Raw genomic sequence first — 22,565 nt, forward strand, 5'->3', positions numbered from 1 at the left:
AAGGACATTGGCTCATAAACACTGGAGGAAAAAAAAAAATAGTTAAAACGATTATTGATTCAGCACCTCATTAACAAAGGTGAGAAGAATGTTGATTATGTGAGATCTTTTGTCAGAAGTTCCATTGGAAATGCAGTAGTTCTGCTTCAATTTCTCCAGTAATTCTGTTGTGGCAAGCTGAGAAATACTTGTTACCATTTACTTGTTAGAGTAAACTACCTTTTGTCTCTGGAATGAATTTTGCTTTTAATGCCTTTATTCTTTGCTCACCTTGTTATATTGATGGGCTTTAACTCTTCACAGCAGTCCTGTCGTGGATTGCTGAATGTCAGTCCCCACTCTGAGCTTTATGTTTGCTGGGAACCTCCTGGACCTAATATCTAGAGCAGTGAGATGGCAGTGTTCAAAACCATGGAAGCTGAATTGTAGAAAAATCTTTGTTTCTTAAAAACAGATGCTGATCGTAAGCAGTAGCTTTTGGTTCTTTAGGCACCTGTGACCAAGAACAAAAATGGTTGGGGCAGTTTGCCCTCAAATAGTATCTCACTGCTGTTCCTACTGCTGAAGCAAATAAATGCATGAAGTACTCTTCTCCTTTGATACGTGAATTTCCACAGTTATCTTCTCCTTTACTGTGTGATAAAAAATGTTCGAGGTGCCCCAATAGTATTAAATTTTCAGCAGTCTCTCTGAAAGCTTAAGACTATATGAAGCATATGCAACTTGAGGCAGAGAAGTCACTAATGTATGCAGATGATGAGACTGTGTTCCTTTGGAAAAAAAAACAAAAAACTAACAGCATCTGCCCCAGAAACATTAAATGTAATATCTGAATTTGGAGTCATCTCAGGCGACTGGTTGAAATAACAATACCCTTGTCAAAACGCTTTCCATCAGTTTTATTTGCCCTGTGGAAAGTGAAATGGAAAGCCTAGAATGTAACATTCAGGAATGGAATTAAAATATGTGATTAAACTGAATAGTTGAGGAAAACGTGGGCTAGGTAATCACACAATGAATAAAGGAATGCTTGAAAACTGAACTCTGCTCAGTCTCGATATATGGGCGAGTCCCTGTGAACTGCATTGCATTAGACCTAAATTATGCGGCAGGGCCTCCTGATTTATATAAAAGCTGCACTGAGTTCTGCAGCATCCTTTGCTGTTCTGGAGTTTCTTTTCAGCTAGCCTAAAAAGGCAGCAAAACGACAGGAGGAAAAGAGGCTCACTGTGAAGTGATACTTATTTTGCTTCGTAACAGATGAGTGCTTGTTCAGAGTACTGTGGAGAATTTTTATGTTATAATTAGTTCTGGCTGCTGACAGGGATTTGGTAAGCATGTGTGGTGGGAGAGGGAGGAAAAGAAGGAGAAAACGAAGAGAGACATTCCTATGGGGGTAAAGGGGATGGTTTATGTACACCATGAAATAGCTTCCAAGGAAGGGTACTTGGAAAGCTTGTGTGCCTGTTCAGATATTTCTTGGTTACTTCCAATGTCTTTAGAAGTATTTTCTGTTAGAGCAGGTCCAGAGGAGGGCCGCTAAGATGATCTGAGAGCTGGAGCACGTCTGCTATAAGGAAAGGTTGAGGGAACTGGGCTTGTTTAGCTTGAAGAAGAGAAGGCTTTGGGGAGACCTCATTGGGGCCTTCCAATGCTTGAAGGGAGCATATAAACAGGAGGAGGGAAGACTGTTTACGAGGGTGCATAGTGATAGGACAAGGGGGGAATGGTTTTAAACTGAGGCAGGGGAGGTTTAGGTTAGATATTAGGAAGAGGTTTTTTATACAGAAGGTGGTGACACACTGGAACAGATTGCCCAAGGAGGTTGTGGATGCCCCATCCCTGGAGGCATTCAAGGCCAGGCTGGATGTGGCTCTGGACAGCCTGGTCTGGTGGTTGGTGACCCTGCACATAGCAGGGGGGTTGAAACTAGATGATCATTGTGGTCTTTTTCAACCCAGGCCACTCTATGATTCTTTAGAATTTCCTCTGCTCACTTTCAGGACAAAGCAACAATACTTTTCTGTTTTTTACATGCATTTCCCTGAGGTGTACTATATCTTGCCTCCTCTTTAACAAGCAACACTGTTGGAAATGAGGTGGCAAATAAATTGGCCTCTCCATCTTAATGGAAGTGGCAGGCCCAGGAACAGGCAGATGAGTAAGCTGAGGGCAGGAATGTGGCCTCTTCTGTTGTGTGTTTGAGTAGCCAGAGAAATCTGCATTTTCTTCATGGCAGACAATTAAGATTGCTCTTGTTAATGACTCATCTCATTGCAAATGTATCTCATGTAGCAAATATCAATGCAGAAGATTTCAGAGCCAGTAGAGATAACTGGAACTCAACTAGTTGTGCTTTTCCGCCATTCCTTTTTCAAACATAGAGAAAATATTTTCTTTGTTTAGATGTTTGGACTTTTTTTTTAGTGTCTGTGTATGTGTGTGTGTATATATATCCACATATAATATACACATATACATGGTACAGTAAGATGATCTTACAGAGGAAGCTTCAGTATTTGCCAGATCTTATCCTTTATCAGTGACATCTGACACAGTTCAATTGCAGCTTGTCAAAAGCATTCTCCACTGTGGAGCAGAGTGGAAAAACAAATTACACACAAATGACACTGGACTGTTACAGTCAACTCAGTGACTAGCAACCTCTTGACTTCCTCACTAAGATGTGTGAAAAGCAATGGAAGCATAATGTAAAATATGGGAGGAAAGATACCATGGCTTTCTGCAGTTCTGAACTGAATGGAACAGCAGCAATGCTGAATCCTGTGCAGATGACCTGTGAGTGAGTGAGTGATGGGGAAAGGAGAATTCCTGGGATGAGAGGGGGTAAAAAAATTACTTGGGGCCACAGTTGTGTGCTGGGGGTGGGGAGGACCTGCCTAGCTTATTTGGCTACCTCAGAACTATCACAGTAGGAAAACTTATTTTGATGATGTTGCCAGGAAAGTGATGGGGTTTTGCTTTCAATCAAGTATCAGTTATGAACATTTAAATAGAACCTGACTACCTGTTTTTAGCAGAATGGATAATTGTGTTGGTGTCATGTTCTTGTTGGTAAAATTGCTTTGGCCTGCTGGGTAACTTACGCAATATTGTCTATAAATGAGACTTTTTTTTTTTCTATTTCTAGAGGAAACTTGAGCAGTGCATACTGGTAGTCAACTTCTGGATAAAACTCAGCTAAAGATGAAACTCTTAAGTTTTCAATTACTGTTTTTGTCAAACTTGAATCAGAGAGGCTGGAGTGTATGCAGTCGCTGATCTCAGGCTTTAGATAGCTCTGCTTTGCCCCCACCACGTGATTTTTGACTAAAGGTAGTATTTTATAAGACAGATCATAGCAACACATTTGTCTGAAAATGCTTTTCCTGTCTGATCTTCCTCCGTGCCCCTAGGATTTAAGGTCAGGGTCTAAAAGCTTCGGGAGGGGTTGAATTTTATTTGATCGAGTATGTGGTCTTCTGCAGAGAGAAGCATCAGAGAGCTCGCCTCGCTTCATTTAAAAAAGGCAGATGGTATGGAAATAAAACACTGTTCAAAAAGTGACAACTGCTCTTGAAAGGAAGGGTAGAACATAAATATGGTTTTTATGATGGTCTGTATGTTTCACCGAAGAATTTCTACTCCGTGCAGCTGTGTTTAGGTTGATCACTTACATAAGTGCTTCCTCACTGTTTCACTTAGTGGTAGTCCTGTGGACCTGGTCATTTGTCAGTGTGTTGTGGTGGTGTAACCTCTCAGAGTCACAGAGGAAAAAGAAACAGATTGTGCTCCCCTAAATCTACAGGCAGTAACTGTAAGTTATATATATATATACACACACATATATATATAGTAAGGGATTCTCCAAAAGTTGTTGCAGAACTAAGTCTTTGGTCAAGGTTGTTAAAAGCACTAGGAGGCAGCACAGCTACCCAAATATGAAAGATACTACCACTTCATCTGATAACAGTAGTGATATTCCTACCTTGCTTTTTCCTAAAATGATGCTGATGACCATATGTTTGGCCTGACCTTACTGACACTGTACTCAAACAAAGCAGTGAAAATAAGCAGGAGGCTCATTTACATGTGGATGCAGTGTTAGAGAAGATCTTACAGCACTCCAATGGAAATTTGAGTTACCTACTGCTGTTTCTTTGATGCTATTCTGGTCTAATAATTATAGAAGAGCACTTATGTGGTGATGGGCCTAACACAACTCCTCGTTCTCCATTTGACTCAAGCAATTTGCTTTGCTACTGGAGAAATCTCTAGAAGCGTTTATATTTATCTTGCTTCAGTGAGAGTCTACAAGTGAATGGCTTTCAAGAGGAGCAAGACAAAAGTTCAGGTTCTTAATACGTGTTCTTGTGTTATGTTTCCCTGCTTGGATGTGTCTTGAGTATGAAGTGTGTAAGAATGTAGATTATATTGTAGATACGCTATTTTCCCTTTTTTTAATGTATTCATTAAATATCCTGCCCTAAAAGAGGAAGAAGTCTGGTGCTTTCTACTTACCTAAAACAAGGTAAATGCATTGAGGCAGGTGGGAGTGAGTCGGTAAGCAACAATGTGAAAGTAACTTTTTAAAAAGTTTTTAGCTTTGCTGGAAATTGTAAGATAAGCATGTATGCGTTACTGAGAATTAAACAATGGTATCAAGTTGCATTACTCAAAATCTAGGACATCAAATGAGCAGTTCACATCCCTGCCTGCTTTCTTTGTTTGCCATCACACCAGGAACAAATGAGCAGCTATTGCTGTGCCTTCATTTGGATATGCTGGGCTATGAAAATTAGTCAAATATGTAACTGATAGAATTCTCAAGTATTTTTCTAGTTGTCTCTATGTGGAACAAGATAAGAGTTAAGAGCAATGCATCGTGTGTTTTGTAATGGTTTTTGCTTTGTTGATGTGTTTTCTAGGAAAAAAAAAAAATAGATTGGTTGAATCTGTGATTAAGTAGCTGATGGAATAATTCCTTATAGGAAGGAAAAGAAGTCAGAACATTGAGTAGTTTAAATCTAGAGTGCACGGAGGATTAGGAAAGGTACAGGGAGGAATAATTTTGTGTTGGAAGGAAATAGACTTAATAGTACTTTTTATCTGTAATTTTTATGATTCTATGGCTAACTGGGGAAAAGTTTAATGTTCCTGATACAGCAACTGAAGGTAGGAGAAGAAAGATTGACATACCCAGAGCTGTTATAATTCATTTCATTACTTCACACAAGGCTTTTATATTGTCACGCCCATAAAGCGCCAGTGTGTGTGCTTATAGCCAATTCATCTTTATATACTGCTGCTGATCCCATTGAAGTGAATGGCAAAACTCCCATCAATTTTAATGGCAGTGGGATATGGCCCATTTTGTAGATATACAATGTATATTTCCTGCACACACTACTTTCTGTGTATAATGTGCCTCTCATCTGAGGCTCTGAGAATGTTTTACAAAGCGGTTAATTCAAAACCATTCATGTTGCCTCCAACTGATTATGTGATCAATCTTCAGAAGGAGATTTAGAAGTTGGCATTTGGTTATTTATTTATTTATTTTAGGCACAGTATGCACTTAGAAGGTCTCCATGTGTGAAGGGGCATCTTTGGAAAATTTCCATGAATGAGTTGCTGGAGGTAACTAGATTAGAAATGCGTGTCATGCTTTGAAGGTTACTATTACGCTTCAAAACTGAAAAATAAGAAGCATCAAGGAGAATTGAAAGCAGCATGGATCACTGGGTTTGTACATTATGGGTAGTCTGCAGCCCAGAGGCTTAGAAAGGTCCCTTTTGGATATCACCTGTGTGAATAGAATAGATTCACTTAATTAACAGGGTACAAATAAAAAAAAGTCATTATTAACTCTTTGGCTATCTTAACATTCCTAACTGAGAAACACATTAGACAGTGGTGAGGTATCTAGGTGAGGTATCTACTCCTTCCAGAACCCATCATCCTTGAGCCTGTTTAAAATAAATGTGCAATGTATGAGCTGTGTTTTAGTAACTCTAAACTCTTGCTGGTTGTGCTTTGAAAAATGTGAATTCATAACAGTTCAGCATGTGTGTGATAGAAATAAAGCTATGTGACAGGCCTTTGTCTTCACTTGAGCATCTTCCTTCCTTCACAGTTATGTATGTACATATGTATGTTGTGTAGCATTCACATTTCTAGCTTAACAAGATACTGGGTTTGTGGAGGACCCAAATGGGAAGTTTGCAGTGTAACTTAGTCTTACAGCATAGTTGTGAGTCACGTACTAGTAGAGATTATATAATTCAGCAAACTGTATTGCAGGTGGCTTTCTGTACAATACGCTCTTTCACTTAGTGCGTGCTATTTGCTATTCCTTCTGGAACTGGAATATGCAAAGACTTATGATCTCTTTATTTGACTGGGATGTATGCAAGAGTATATCAACCTTGTTGAAGTAGGCCTCCTTTTGGTTACGGTTGTAACATTGAAGAGTGTGTCTTCATGAATTTAAGTAGCTGTGTTGTGGTGGGGTGACACAGGAAAATACCACCATCTGGAAGCACGTTTATGTCATCTAATCATGCAAGCAATCAATTTTCATGCAGTGCCCTACATGGCAACTCATGTAAAGCAGCTGTCACCCAAGACAAACAGGAATTATGTGGTTTCAGTTGGTTGGTTTTCATTGCCTTTTATTTTTTAACCTTGTTTAAATATTTAAGTAGTCATGGCGTTGTTGCTTTTTTGTTTGGTAGGCTTTTAATTCTAGATACAAAGTTGACTTGAACTCTTAGGCTGTGATTAATATTCTTACCTTGATCTCAAGGATATGCTGACCTTCACTTCAAGTGCTGAAAGGATCATGTAGAGATATATCCCACCATGTGTTGGACTGTATGCCATAATTATAAGGCAACTATGGCTAAATGGAGAGGATATTGTTGTTGTTATAGCACTAGCCTGAAGTTCAGGAGGCCAGAGTTCAGTCCACGGTTTTCACCTTGGGCAATTTTCTTCTGTTTTGATTTTTAGAAGCACTCCGTAGAGGGCTAACTCTCCAATCAATATCAAACATTCCTGTTGGTTTGTCTGAGAACAGAGTTAAGACACAATGAAGTGCATAAACTGCTTCATCTTTAAACTCTCTGGGCCTCGTTTTTCCATCTGTCAACAAAAGCCAAGCTTGCTCCAGTAGCATTTACTTATTTATAAATGTCTCACTACTTACTCCACCAGTTTCCAGACATAAGTTGACCTGGGACTTGATTTCTTAAATTATGCGGCTACTTTTTAATGAAAAGTTTCATTGCTTTTGCTGAAAAAATACAAAGCTTTAATAACAGAAGTTGGGGAAGAGCTTTTCCACCGGAGTTTTTCTTCCTATGTCCTCTCTTAAGAGTTCTTTTTTAGGCGAAAAAAAAAATATATATAAATGTCTGTCCCCTTATGCTTTCTTCTAGGCTTCTTTCAATATAAAATGCTGTAGTTCCTAAACTCAGCTTTGCTTTATTCTGAGAAATGTGGCTTTTTTAAATTATTAACGCTTGACCAAGAAACACAAAACGAGTTTTATTTTTCTTCAAATTGCATCATACAAATTGATTCTCAGTGCAGAACTGAAAGTGTTTTGGAAAAACATTTACTGTTTTACTTGGGTTGCGGGTGCAGAGGACATCAAAGGGAGGATATTATTGAAGTTAACACACTGAAGGCTACTCTGCAACTTAAAGGAGTAGTGTAATAGGCCTTTGGAGTTTGTCTATAAGATAAGTTTGGGTTTTTTTGTGTGTGTGGAGTTTTGTCTTTTTTTTTTTTCTTTTTTTTTTTCAGAAAGGGAAATTAGATAATAGTCCTGGTGAGAATGAAAGTCTGAGAAAGAATAGATGCATTGCACTGAAAAGTGTGTGTGGAATTATTCTGTCAAGACAACTGGATGGATCCGTGCTTAGCTCAAGTTCTTGATGTGGAGAGATTCTTTGTCTTCTCTGCAATGATTCCGCGGAGATTCAAGATCAGGTATTATAAACATTTTTTATGCTACATCTGTGTTCCTATAGGGAATGAGGGGTGGGGAAAAAGTCTGAACAGATTTGATTTTCTTTGTGTTTCATTTTTAAGAAAAGGCTCTTCTTTCTACACGCCTCGATACATACGCTGAGAGGCTTCTTTAGATTCTTCTACCTGAAAGGGCTTAGAGATGGCTAGAGTGTGATTCAGTTCTAGGATCACAGATAAGTATATGAAGGCTGATTAAATGTAACAGACTGTGCTTTGTTTTTATTGAACTTGTTGCATTGTTGATGTATGTATTTTGAATAAGCAGTAGGAAGAAAGGAACTATGCTAGAGATAAATGTCTTAATCTAAAGTTTTCTAAAGTTTTTATTCCTATTTAAAAAAAAGATTGCTCTTTCTGAAATCGGATATAAGAGAACGAGACTGTAAAAAGTTTTCTAAGGCAGCACATTCTCTGTTGAATCCTACATTAAAAGGAAAATTAGAACACTGTCTTTCACTCTTTTCACAATAACTTTAATCTGTTGGAAATGGAATAAAGTTGACAGTAGCTAAGTGACCTAGGTGTCAAAGTCATATTCACTTCCTTGGAGATTTGGGCTTTCAAAAACATTTCAGCTCTTTGAAAATGTTAACTTAAAGGTCAAAATGGACTAGATTTCAGTCAGTTCTGTACAACTCTTCTTTTTCCCAATGGTTACTTCAGGTACACAACTGCTGTTGTTAATTGTGAATGGGAAAGTGCATTTGATTTTTTCCATAGGGGATTTTAATCAGAACATTGTGTAGACTTGGTTTGGAAACAGTGAACTTCTGTTGGGATACCTGCAACTGGTTTATACCATTTAACTGATGATTGTTAGGATGAATAAAGTGGGACCAGGCATGCAAATTGCATTTCATCCTCCTGCGTGTGAAATTTTGCAGCAGTAACTGATGCAGGCAGAGCTTAAAATGTCATCATACTAGTTCATCTCTAACATCCCACATGCTCGTGTTTAACTCAAGTGATATGACAGGGCATTACAAAGAGGACACAAACAGAAAGACAGCAGTGTGCAAATTCCTGGCACTGGAGTGACAAAGATAATCTCAGACTGCAAATCCTTACTTGGGTTAAGTCTGTCTCAGCGGTTGCAGCTGATATCTCCATTCAGGCTCCAGAATGTATTTAAAGATGAATGTTTAGGCCTTGGTGAGGTTAAGCCCATACAAGCAAACAAATGGGTTTCACCTTCAGAAAAATGTAAGCTTATCTGTAAGAAAAGCAGTTTTCTCCTTGTGCTCAATGCAACCCCTCGGAATGGTCAGTCACTCCTGCAGGGCATCTCCATCGCCCTACTGGACTGAGTGCATAGGGAAGACCAGCACCTTGGGTTACCCTGCTCCCTTTGCTGCTACTTTTGTTTCTTACTTCTCTGCACTTAGATAGCATCCTGACATTTGTAAAGAGAAGCATTTTATTTTTTTCTGTACTAACTTTTAGAGAAGGTAAAAAGAAAATGGTCTTGTGGTTGGTGACCCTGCACATAGCAGAGAGGGTGAAACTAGATGATCACTGTGGTCCTTTTCAACCCAGGCCATTTTAAGATGCTATGAAGAACTGCAGAAGAGACAAAAACAGTTCTGGAAAGAGGAGTGGACAGGTTGGTTTTGTACTAGGGAGAAGAGAATGAGCGCTTAAGAATCTAAATCAGTATCTAAAATAATTTCAATCAGAAGCACTGGTAAAGATTACTCTCTTCATTTTTAGGAAAGCTGAAAACCATATTACTTGGTTCTCTCTGCTCTTCTTCTTCCATTAGCAGCTGTATGGGGCAAGCTATTTGCGTATCTATGTGTCTGTCCTTATAAGCAGGTGGTGGTTTTAGGAGTTCCCACAGTGGGGATGGCTCACTTTAAGCTTCTCCCCACAGAAGGCAGCAGTTAACGAAAATTAAGTGATCTTTCAAAAAACAACTCTTACTGAATGTGTAGTAATCTCATGATTTCAGGCTTCTTTTGATATGCAAATCTCTTTGGGTAAGAAGTAAACACGAGGATTTCAGAAGATTGAATCTTTGCTCTTCTTTCCTTGGTGTACTCCCTTTTCAGAATCATTGTTTCAGAGCATTATTAAATGTGAAAAATGCTGTCTGAGGTGCAATCGGTTTGGCATATTCTATTGGAAAAAGCTAGCAAATGTTAAAATATTAGAGTATTGCTGTTAAAGTTTCCTTACCTTTTTTGTAGCTGTTTGTTCCATGAATGTAATATAGTGAGAGTGAGATACGATTCTATCCCCTTGTTTTCTTCAGATCATTCTGTAATGACAGATCTGCAATGATATTTTTGAACTTTTGCTCTTTTACTCAGTTCAGGTCATGCATACCTGATGTCTCTCTGAGGCTTCAGGTGGGAGTAATTTTCTACTCAAAAGAGAGCAGCATTTAAATATTATTCAGCTGAATAGCTGATTTTCCCCATCTCTTCCAAAATATGTTGCACTCAAATGCAAAGCATGTCTACTATGAATGTCAGTCAGTCCATAAGTATGCTGGAGAAGGAAGGAAAACAGTTAAAGTGGTCATTTATTGTTACGAATGCATGCAAACTGGAATAAAAATTAAATTTATCATCAGTTCATTAGCTTAATTTTTATTGGATCTGAGCTACTGCAGCCATTGTTATAATGGAAGTGTTATGACTGTTATCACATTTGGATATGGAGTCTATTTAATCCCTCTTAGTTGAATTTCTATATTTCTGGATGAATCAATCTGTTTTACCTCTTGTACAGACCTGTCAACTCCTTTCAACTCACAGCTATGGCCCTGCACCTGTTTTATAACACATTTATCTTGCAAACCTAATTCATTAGAGGATGTCAATATATATGTTAGACTTAGACTTCCTGACTGCTGTTACCCTGTAGTAGTCTCTGTTGTTCTGAATTTGCACACTGAAAACATTTTCTCCTGTCCCTGTCAGGAGATGCTTTGCTCTGTATTTTTTCCCTACAGGCCCATTGTACCCTGCATGCTATATTTCCACTATCGAGTTTGGCAGGTGTAGCTTGCAGGCTTATAAATGATTTGTTAAGAAATTACCTGGAGACCATTGTGTCTGATGCAAATATAAACACATCAGCTGGAGTTTTCCCCTTACAAAGGAGATGGCAAAAAGGCAGTGCTTGAAAAGCTGAGAAAAATGCATAGGTCCTTTATATGTTAAGCAAGACAACTTTCCTGGGATTGCAGCCACTGGGACTGTGACACACCGCAGAATTCTGGAGCAAATCCTTATCAGAGATACTGTCTGGGAACAGGTGCTCCACTGGAGTAAATTCTCATAACTTCAACAGAGCAGTGTGGCTGATCCCAGAAAGCAGTCTGGTCCATCTTTTGAGAAGAAAAATTTTTTCCAAAGTTTTCTATCGCAACACTTGGGCTTTCATGTTGCCTTGTCCTGGCGATTAGTTTAGGATTGTAATCCCTAGACCACCTGGATGTACAAACCTGAGCAAGTGTAAGCAGTGTGCTGTGAGTAGTGAACTCTGATGGCCAGTTTCATCAGAGGAAAGGGAATGTGGTCCCTTGGATTGCCTTGCAAATGGAAACCTTCAGGTGGCATGAACATACTTGTAGCTACTAGGAATTTGGCTGCCTATTCAAAAGGTGGTTGAAGTAGACAAAAAGTAAAAACTTGGAAAACAAGACTCAAGGAAAGGATGTAAGACAACATTTAGCAAATGTAAGACTTGTTAAACATAGTTCTCTCTAATTTATACTGAAGCAAGCCCAGTTCTATCCTACCTACATTTTTTTGGCTTTATTCACAAAATGACTTGTATACTTTCTTCTAGACATAAACCATGGTATGTACGTAGTTATGCAGTACTTGCAAACAAAAGTGAAACTTTTTCATCTAGTTCTTTTTGAATTTGTGGGGTTGTCAGTATAACTTATGATATGACACAACTTTTTGTGTCTTGTACAGTAGTAGGTGGCATCTATCTATCTATCTGGTGTGGATATTCATAGGAGAGTGAATTAGGATGTAGTGACACAAAAGTAATTTTCACCTCAATTTCAGTAAATAAAGCAAATCTGTCTGTCTTCTGTCAGTCATACTTCTCCCATATTGTCTGCCTCAAAGAATAAAAATTGAATTGTTCAAATGAAATTGGAACATTATGGCCTTGACCTGAACAGGAATGAAAAAAGTATGTTTGTACAGGAGATGTTCATGTAATCAGTAGGGCTCCTAGCAATGTTAATTTTTGAGCACTATTAATTCAGTTGCAATAACCTCCTATATTAGTACAGCTGAGTGTCAATATTAACACAGTATTGCATGGATTATAAATGCTCGCTTTTCCTTTTTTTCCTTTTTTTCTTTTTTTTTCTTTTTTCTAATACATGCATGATCAATTTCAGGTATAACATTTTAAAATTTTTATTATATTCAGCCAACCCAGATCTCATTAGATTAGACAAATATTGTACAGGAAGAAAGTGGATCGCATAAATGCCACTATTATTATTCATGAATTTTCCTACTACAGCGGGTTGGAAATCTGCAACAAATGTTCTTTTATTAATGACTTTATTTAAGATCTGGTATTGTATTTCTGTGTGTTTTCATCGCTATTTAATAGGGTTTGATTCATTTCTCTGGATAAAACTCAAATTTCTACCATTAACATTTCTCTTGCATTGATGATAATGTGAATCTTTCTTACCTCCTTTCTTCCTACCTTCCAGGTCATCTCAGGATGACAGTTTGTATCACAGACTGGAACTTCAACTTGCTCTAAGTTTTCATTGGATAAGGGGTTCTGTCCTTCCTCCTCACCTTCTTTCCTTTCCTTTATTATCTCTGCTTCTTAATGCGTTCTTTGAATCAGACAAAATTTAGGATTGCTGAAAAGTGTTTCATCTACTGCAGGAAATAGCTTAATGACATGTTGCCTTCTGATTTAAACCTGTTTGCATACTAGTAATTACTGTTGGATATTGTGTTGCAAAGCAGCCCAAAATATGGGAGTTTAAATATATACATTTATTATTTAGAACGTATCTGTAATATATGTAAAACTTACAGCTAAACCATAAGTAAAAATATATAACGTTGCATATGGCATGCAGTGGTTTAGCAGGTTAGTCTTCTGGAAGAGTTTTATTAATGGAAAAGCTTCAACCTTAAATTGGACCATGCTATAATTAAAAATAATGTATGTGACATTAATTTCCATAGGATACTTTAATACAATTGAAAACAAACAAACTGATTCTAACGAATTCCACCGTTATGAATATATTCCATATATCCATGACAATTTTTATATAAATCCATGACATATTTATGGGATTTTATTATTTCAATTACTCTTTTTTTGGTTGCATAAAAATTTCCCATAATGTAGTTCTGTATCTTGTATTTATGATTTGCTAAAGTCTGAGAGCAACTTCTGGTACAAAATGCAAAAGCAATTTGCTCTTGACAAGATTGGTCTATGTTTATTGAACATTATTTATTACACATATAGATCAATTCATTCACATTAATTCAAGAATTTTTTTCTATTGCTTATGGCACACGTATGTTGAATACCTTCTTGGTCTGCTGCTAAAACAATAACACAATAATAACTGTGTGCAGACTACTAATGAGTAATAACATCTAACATCCTAACATCTAATCTAAATCTTTAGTTCTCTTTAAGCTCAAAACCGTTCCCCTTGTCTGGTCTCCACCTGATCACATAAAAAGTCAGTCTCCTTCCTGCTTATAAGCTCCCTTTTAGTACTGAAAGGCTGCAGTTGAGATTTCCCTGCAGCCTTCTCTTCTCCAGACTGAACAAGCCCAACTCCCTCAGCCTGTCTTCGTAGAGGAGATGCTCCAGCCCTCTGATCATCTTTGTGACTATCTTTGGACCCACTCCAACAGTTGTGTGCCTTTCTTCTGCTGGGGGCCCCGGACCTGGATGCAGTACTCTAGATGGGGCTGCATAAGGGCAGAGTAGAAAGGAACAATCCCCTCCTTCTCTGCTTGCAACCCCTCTTCTTACGCAGGATATATTTGGCCTTCTGGGCTGTGAGCAGACACAAGTAATATAAGCAATGCATGAATTCGCTTTTACACTCACATGAATATTCAGGGCTATAGTATTTTTGGTGGTGCAGGTTATTTTCTTTAATTAGCAGGCCTACTTGTCATATAATGGCAGTATATTGATTGGTACAAAATAGCACAAAATAGAGAAATCTAAAGCGTCCAGAGGAGATCAGAGCTGAGCTGCATTTGTTGGTGTTTATTTCTTTTGGCTAGGCTGAGAGGTATAAACTGGATTTTTTTCTAGTTTTGTGGTTAAAGCATGACAATCTTCATTTTAATATAAAATTGCTCTTAGTGCTGAGTTTCTGTATTCCATTTTCTGTATGCTTATGTTTGTGACTTGTGTTTACTAAAGTTAATATCTCTTGTGCGTTTTAAACACAAATAAAAAATAATACCATTATTAGTACATCCAGAAATCTACAGCTCTTTTTTCACTGCAGATTGCTGGGCAAAATATTTTGAGTTATAGCCTTATTTACCTTAATCCAAGAATTTTATAGCAAGGGGAACATTAATAAATCTAAGTTTATAAAAAAAGAGATAAATATGGAAATATGTTCAGCCTCAATCCCAGGTCAGCTCAAATCAGGTTTAATGCAAGTTCTTTGACCTGTGAGCATGTAATGTAACAAGGACCTGAAGGAGAGCTGAAGGTGACAGTGTGGGTGCAAACCCTGACATTCAGATATGGCTCATCTGCCTTGTTTCCTGAGATATATTTCACTTGCTTGCTGCAATGGCCAACTATAAGATAGGAGACAAATCTATGACTATCTTGTCTCAGGATCATCAGACATGTGATCCAAGCAGGGTGATGGAGTGCCTGTTATAGCCTTGATCATAGCATCAGACTGCACAGAACAAAGCTACAGTGCATGAAGTGCTGCCAGTTTGAGTCTTTACTAAGATGATGGCACTGTTCAGAGAAGCCATTCTGTTTTCCCTATACAAAAGCTCCCATGGTAGATTGTAGTGGCAGCAAACCATCATAGCTAGTAAAATCACACACTCTAATGCATATGTAAGCTGGTTTTGTGGTCAAACCACTTCATTTATATTAGAAGGATGTCTAGACCAATAACTATCTTATCCTCATTTCTGTGTGCTTCTGCAGGGTCTAACATCGGGTACTGGCCTACAGATACTCCTAAATATATGTAAGTTGCTCCAAAAGTAATGCTTCCTATTTATATCCATGGAATCTATAACAAATATGAAGCATAGTAACACTGTTTGATAGAGCAAATCCTCAGCTATAAAACACTTTTTCAACTAGGTGGCCACCATTAGCTGACTCATGCTTTTGATCAGAAGAACTGATCAAGATGTTCTTCATTTCAAGGTGTAACAGCTGTTTTTGGCTCTCTGGAACATGACTTGTCTTTCATGTTGCTGCTGATGAAACACACCACCTACTGCCTCGCTGTGCTCACATCCACTGTTTCAACTCCAGAAATGCTCAGCAAGTGTTCATGAATGTCATGGGGTACCATCTTTTTCTGCATGGAAACATTCAATGACATGTCTTTGCTTCATCTGCACTTTCATGTCAGAAGACATTCTGTCAGACTGCCCCTCTGCTGCCATCTATTGCACAGCAACAAGGCGTAAGGGAATATTGGTGGGAAGGTTCAACCTCTACTGCCATACCACAGACATCTGCCTCTGACGTTGTGAACCAACATAATAAAATAGAGGCGTTACTTTTGGAGCAGCCCTTGTATATTTTGAAATACTACACACATACATGAAATGCAGGCAGTAGACTCATGTTAACGTGGAGCTAGCTGAGCAGTGTAATCAGCTTCATCTTCACTCACTTCTGCACTGAAATAATCACAGACTTTAGATAAATTTGTGCAGAAAAACTCTGTTGTATCTATAGTTAAGAATGCAACATATCGTATTCCCAGAATTGAAGCCATTTGAATCAGATTTCAGTTAGACAAGCTAATTTTTCATACCATGACAACTACCAGCCTAATATAAGATTTCCTTTTCCTCTTAAAGGTAGGGCTATTATTTTACTGAAGGAAAGGAAAGCCCTCCAGGATTTTATACTCTGTCAGTATACAAAATAGGTTTTGGATCTCAAAGCAAAGTGTGATTTCATAAAGTTATTGTTTTGATGCGGCTTAAAATCATGTTTTCTCCTCTGCTTCTCTGAGTGGTGAGCACAGACAGGAATTCAGCAGGTTTAGCACCGAGCTTTCTATACATGTAAGTTGGTGATTGATGCTCTGCCTCCTAATTATGGGGATGAGTAGGAAAGAGCCAAGTGTTTTTGTTATATGCAAAGGCCAGAAGGTAATATGATCCGACTTCCTGCACAACACTAGGCCGTTTGCCAGCACTTGAAGTAGCAACATTTTCATGGATATTGGATTTGTAGTTTACATTTAAAATGTTTTGTTTATGTCAAGCGAGTGGAAAAGATGATACAGAAAGGAGATTTATTTTGCAAGGACAAAACAAAACAAAAAAAAAACAGCAGGATAATTTCAAGTCCAGGCATTAGGGTTGAGAAGAGGGAGTAGATTATTAATCTACTGCGAGAGCTAGGAAAATGCTTTGAGCTGCAGGATAAGCAAGGAAGGAGGAAGAGGACTTCATAGAACTATAAAATATTTAGAATTGGAAGGGACCTTTAAGATCACCTAGTTCCAACCCACTGGTATAGGCAGAGACACCTCCCACTAGACCAAGTTGCTCAAAGCCACATCCAGCCTGGCCTTGAATGCCTCCAGGGAGGGGACATTCACAACTTTGCTCAGTAATCTGTCTCACCACCCTCACAGTAAAGAATTTTCTCCTAATGTCTAATCTAAATCTATCCTCTTCCAGTTTAAAGATATTTTCCCTTGTACTGTCGTTACATGCCCTTATAAAAAGTCCCTCCCCAGCTTTCCTGTAAGTCCCCTCCAGGTACACTATAAGGTCTCCCTGGAGTCTTCTCAAGGCTAAAGAGCCCCAGCTCTCTCAGCCTGTCTTCGTAGGGGAGGTGCTCCAGCCCTCTGATCATCTTTGTGGCTCTCCTCCGCACCTGCTCCAACAGTTCCATGTTCTTCTTGTACTGGGGGCCCCAGTTCTGGATGCAGTACTCCAGATGGGGTCTCACGAGAGCAGATTAGAGGGGCAGAATCACCTCCCTCAACCTGCTAGTCACACTTGATGCAACGCAGTATACAATTCTCCTTCTGGGCTGCAAGTCCACATTGCTGGCTCACGTTGAGTCTTTCATCAATCAACACCCCCAAATCCATCCCTTTGTCATGTTTAAGAAATCTTTATCTGCAAAACTGCCTGTACTGCCTTTTGTTTCAGAGCATGCTTCTCCCATGTTCAGTTCTGCTTGTTTCAGATTTTGGTTAAACATCCTTGTCTTTTTACAGCTGTTAACCATAGTCCAGATCTGTTGTATGAAATGCTGTCACATTGCCATAGTTTGTTGATTATCCAGAGCTTAGCAAGAGTGGACAAGTTTCAAACTTAAATCTCCTGCTTATTCCTTGGAACTTTATTTTTCTTCAGTTTACCTGATTTCCGCTACCCCCCCTACCCTGTTTTCATTCAAGTAATCTGTCCTAAGTGTCACAGATCATAAGCAAAGACCATAAGCAAATACTCTCCTGAAAACAGGCCACTGTTTTAGGAGAGATGTGCAAATGAGTACTTTGCATACACTTCAAGTAGTACCGTGTCTTAGGCTTTTATGGCATAGCACAAGACTTCTACAGATTTTGTGTTTTTATAAGATAATCTCATGCTATTTTATGATGCAGTGCAGCACTTACGCGTCAGAGAACAGAAAACTTGAAGGGTTTTGGAACTCATAAATAAGAGTGGGTAGGTGGTTTCTAATCCACTGTGGAGCTGCAGCAAAACACAGCAGTGTTAAGCACTAGTAACATGCTTTCATGTGAGGGGTGAAACTCATGCATGGTGAAAGTGGGAAGTCTAGCTCAGAAAATACAGGAGATGAGAAGAACCTCAATGTCAGAGAAGCAGGCTTCATGGTTATGCATTACCAAATGGTACATTTAACAGAAGAAGATGTGTGCTGTAAGGGCTGAGGACTCAGCAGTTTATTTGAGTATTGGTTCCTTGGAGGACTTTCAGATCTCTGAAGTTCGTATTTTCAAGCTTTACGGTGTATGTGATCTAATAGAAATTCCCCTGGCATCTTCTGTAGGTCTCTGATATTTCAGGTTTGATGATGAAAGTAGTCAGCTAAATGGTTGGTTCTAAATATAGGAAGCCTTTTAAGTGAGTTCACAGAAAGAATTAACCTTTTCCCCTCCTCACACACCTCCTGGCAATTTGAACAATTGATTTTAGATAGGTAATGAAGTTTAATAACAGTATGATGAATACACTTAAGTTCTGCAGCTTATTTCACATGCTCCTGAAAACAGATGCTTCATAAGAGACAGACCATTTTTCTGATAATTTGTGTAGACATAGAGCTTGGTTTACTTCTTTACTGTTTAACATCTTCTTCTTGTCTTTACTCACTAGTTCTACACCAAGGTAATCCAACAGTTTATAGTGAATCATTCCTGACCCTTCCTGATTTGACTATATTTCATAATGAGAACCATGGTAAATAGTGTGTGGCCTCTTAAAATTTGTCACTTTTCTTCAAGCCTTCAGTTTTTCTAACTGCCCACAGAAGCCTCTGAATACAGATTGTAACACAGTGTCTCTAGCAGGAACTGAAGAGAGCGTGAGTATACACAGATATTCCCTGTATCAAGATTTGTCTTCATGTGATTTTCTACCATATTCCGAGCTAACCTGGAAAAAGCAAATTAGGAAAAATGATTATTAGTTTTGTGGAAGAGTTACTTACAGGCTGTTAGTTTGGTATTTGGTCTACTGTACTCAAGTGTGATAACGGATAATCCATTTGCTAAATTAGAATAAGGTTTTACTACTAGAACTTCTTTTCAGAAAATTTGTAAACAGAAGCTAAGAAGTCAAAAGACAATGAAAGCAATCAATAATAAAAGATATATACACATCTCCTGCTTTTAAAATGCATGAGCATAAATGTGTAGATGGAAACACTCTATCTGTTAGAACTACCCATCACTAAAGAAATTAACATTTTAATATAAGAATTTGCAATGCAGGTTATGAAATCTTACTTTGTGGATCTTTATAGCTGGTTATTGTATATAAGTATCTGCAACTGGGTGAGTTGCATCAGTTATACAGACTACAGATTGAGATGTTACCTCTCTCTGACCTGAAGCTCTTCATTTTAGACACACATATATATGCTTCATGTACGATATATGCTTCATGTATGATGATGCATGTGTGCTTTGCATTTCAGTAAACCAAACACATAATACATGATCCAGAAATGGCTGAATTGGGGAAATAACTACATTGATGTGAACATCTGTTTTTGATATAAAAATGTTGGGGCATTTTTGGAAGGTGTCAACGGTTTACGGGCTGGTTCGGCCCGGTTCCGTGACTAGAAGGGCGGAGGGATCCGCGGATCCGCGCCCCCGGGAAAAAAAAAGAAAATAAGGGACCCCGAAATAATTGAAAACAGTGGCAACAATCTGAGGTAAAACAAAGTAATTTACTAAATATGGTATCAACAGAATTTTATAAGGAGAGAGAATGTGAAATTGATGGTGGATCGGCCTTACCACAACGCTGAGATGAGAAGCGCAGGCAGAGAAGCGCAGGCGAGAAGCGCAGGCAGAGAAGCGCAAGCGAAGCAGCGCAGGCAGAGAAGCGCAAGCGAAGCAGCGCAGGCAGAGAAGAGAGCATCAGGTGACCTTGCCGGGAGTTATATCTCCTCGCTGACCGCAAAGCCCCCTGGGGAAACGTAGCTGCTCTTCTCCGCTGGACAGGCACCCGGAACTTGAGCATCAGCAGTCAAACCCCCAGTACATTGCATGATGTTATGATGTGGAATACCGATAATGAAAAATCATGAAACCATGACATTCCACCCCTTATTCCACATCACTACATCATGCTTAATATAGACAAACAAAATATAAACACACGCACTAGGAATTACTGACTGCACTCCCTCAACATCAAGTTCCCTTGCGGTACACATTGAACATCCCCGTTTTCCTGCATCACCCACCAAGTGGACCCAGGTCCCTGGGCAAAAACAGTTCCACGAAGAGGTTTGTCCTTCTCAGAGGCTGGAATAACCCAAACTGCCTTTCCCAACATATTCTTTACATGTACAACAGGGACTTTATCTCCCTCTACGGTATGTAGGGAGCTGGACTGGGTTGGACCACCACGATTGATAGATCCTCTGGTATTGACTAACCAGGTGGCTTCTGCCAAATGCTTCTCCCAGTGCTTAAATGTACCGCCTCCCATTGCTTTCAGCATAGTTTTTAACAACCCATTGTATCGTTCAATCTTACCTGAGGCCGGTGCATGGTAGGGAATATGGTAAATCCACTCAATACCATGACCTTTAGCCCAGGTACCTACAAGAGAATTTTTAAAATGAGTCCCATTATCTGACTCAATTCTTTCTGGGGTACCATGTCGCCACAGGACTTGTGTCTCAAGACCTAGTATGGTATTTCGGGCGGTAGCGTGGGGTACTGCATAGGTTTCAAGCCACCCAGTTGTTGCCTCCACCATGGTGAGCACATAACGCTTACCATTACGAGATCGTGGCAAGGTGATATAATCAACCTGCCATGCCTCCCCATATTTGTACTTTTGCCATCGCCCTTCCTCCCAGAGAGGTTTCATTCTCTTGGCTTGTTTAATTGTGGCACACGTGTCACAGTCGTGAATGATTTGCGCAATAGCATCCATAGTTAAATCCACCCCTCGGTCTCTAGCCCACTTATATGTCGCATCTCTCCCTTGATGGCCTGAGGTCTCATGGGCCCATCGGGCTAGAAATAATTCACCCTTGTTCTGCCAGTCCAGATCTATTTGGGCCACCTCAATTCTGGCAGCTCTGTCTACCTGATGGTTATTTTGCTGCTCCTCAGTAGCCCTATTCTTGGGCACATGGGCATCTACGTGACGCACCTTTATAACCATATTCTTTATTCGGGCAGCAATATCTTTCCACAGGTCAGCAGCCCAAATAGGTTTACCCTTTCTTTGCCAGTTGTTTTGCTCCCACTGCTGTAACCACCCCCATAGAGCATTTGCCACCATCCACGAGTCAGTGTAAACATAAAGCATTGGCCACCTCTCCCGTTCAGCAACATCCAAGGCCAGTTGGACAGCCTTTACCTCTGCAAATTGGCTCGATTCTCCTTTTCCTTCAGTGGCCTCTGCAACTTGTCGTGTGGGGCTCCACACAGCGGCTTTCCATCTGCGGTGTTTCCCCACAATACAACACGATCCATCTGTGAATAGGGCATATGTCTTCTCATTTTCGGGTAGTTCATTATATGGTGGGGCCTCTTTAGCACGTGATATCTCTTCTGCTGGCGGTGTTCCAAACTTTTTGCCTTCAGGCCAGTCCATGATCACCTCTAGGATTCCTGGACGGTTGAGATTCCCCATCCGCGCTCGCTGCGTAATCAGCGCAATCCACTTACTCCAAGTGGCATCAGTAGCATGATGGGTGGAGGGACCCTTTCCCTTGAACATCCAGTTCAGCACTGGCAGTCGAGGTGCCAGAAGGAGCTGTGTTTCTGTACCGATTACTTCGGAAGCAGCCCGAACCCCCTCATACGCGGCTAAGATCTCCTTCTCAGTTGGAGTGTAGCACTCTTCAGACCCTCTGTACGCCCGACTCCAGAATCCCAGGGGTCGGCCTCGGGTCTCCCCTGAGGCTCTTTGCCACAAACTCCAAGTGGGACCTTTCTCTCCAGCAGCAGTGTAGAGGATGTTCTTCGCATCCTGTTCCATCCGTACTGGCCCCAGGGCCACGGCACGGGCTATCTCTTGTTTAATCTGCTCAAAAGCCTGCTGCTGCTCAGGACCCCACATAAAATCATTCTTCTTCCGTGTCACCTGATAAAGGGGGCTTACAATGAGGCTGTAGTTTGGAACATGCATTCTCCAAAAACCCACTACACCCAGGAACGATTGTGTCTCTTTCTTATTAGTGGGTGGAGACATGGCACTGATTTTGTTGATCACATCTGTTGGGATGTGACGACGGCCATCTTGCCACTTTATACCTAGGAACTGAATTTCCTGGGCAGGCCCTTTCACTTTGCTTCGCTTAATAGCGAAACCAGCACGCAGAAGGATCTGGATTATTTGCTCTCCTTTCTCAAAAACTTCCTTTGCTGTGTTGCCCCACACGATGATGTCATCAATATACTGTAAGTGCTCAGGAGCACCTCCCTGTTCCAGTGCAGCTTGGATCAACCCATGGCAAATGGTTGGGCTATGTTTCCACCCCTGGGGCAAACGATTCCAGGTATACTGAATGCCCCTCCAGGTGAAAGCAAACTGTGGCCTAGATTCTTTGGTCAAAGGAATGGAGAA

The 22,565-nt window shown here is 39.8% G+C and overlaps 2 protein-coding genes across 7 annotated transcripts in view; one reads left to right on the forward strand and one right to left on the reverse strand.

Annotated features, from left to right (window-relative positions):
• NSUN3 (NOP2/Sun RNA methyltransferase 3) overlaps nucleotides 1–22,565 on the forward strand; it is a 50,547-nt gene that overhangs the window by 21,691 nt on the left and 6,291 nt on the right. For 2 of the 6 annotated variants that reach the window (XR_014887408.1, XM_085239954.1), the window contains exons 7-8: nucleotides 1–79; nucleotides 7,813–22,565. The exon at nucleotides 7,813–22,565 is cut by the window's right edge and continues 1,696 nt beyond it. Coding sequence is in view for 2 of the 6 variants with exons in the window: in XM_085239954.1 (XP_085096080.1) it covers nucleotides 1–46 (46 nt within the window). In the remaining 4 variants the exon portion in view is untranslated. The other 4 variants (XR_014887401.1, XM_085239970.1, XR_014887400.1 and 1 more) reach the window with 3 other exon arrangements.
• Nucleotides 18,432–22,565, reverse strand: part of LOC146545498 (uncharacterized) — a 4,767-nt gene continuing 633 nt past the window's right edge. The window contains exons 1-2 of the mRNA XM_085239948.1: nucleotides 19,769–22,565; nucleotides 18,432–18,896 (exon numbers count right to left, since the gene is read on the reverse strand). The exon at nucleotides 19,769–22,565 is cut by the window's right edge and continues 633 nt beyond it. Coding sequence (XP_085096074.1) covers nucleotides 20,145–22,565 — 2,421 coding nt within the window. The 3' untranslated portion in view covers nucleotides 18,432–18,896; nucleotides 19,769–20,144. The remainder of the gene's footprint in view (nucleotides 18,897–19,768) is intronic.

Source organism: Meleagris gallopavo, chromosome 1, assembly GCF_905368555.1.
Source record: "Meleagris gallopavo chromosome 1, MGAL_WU_HG_1.1, whole genome shotgun sequence".
Taxonomy (NCBI): domain Eukaryota; kingdom Metazoa; phylum Chordata; class Aves; order Galliformes; family Phasianidae; genus Meleagris; species Meleagris gallopavo.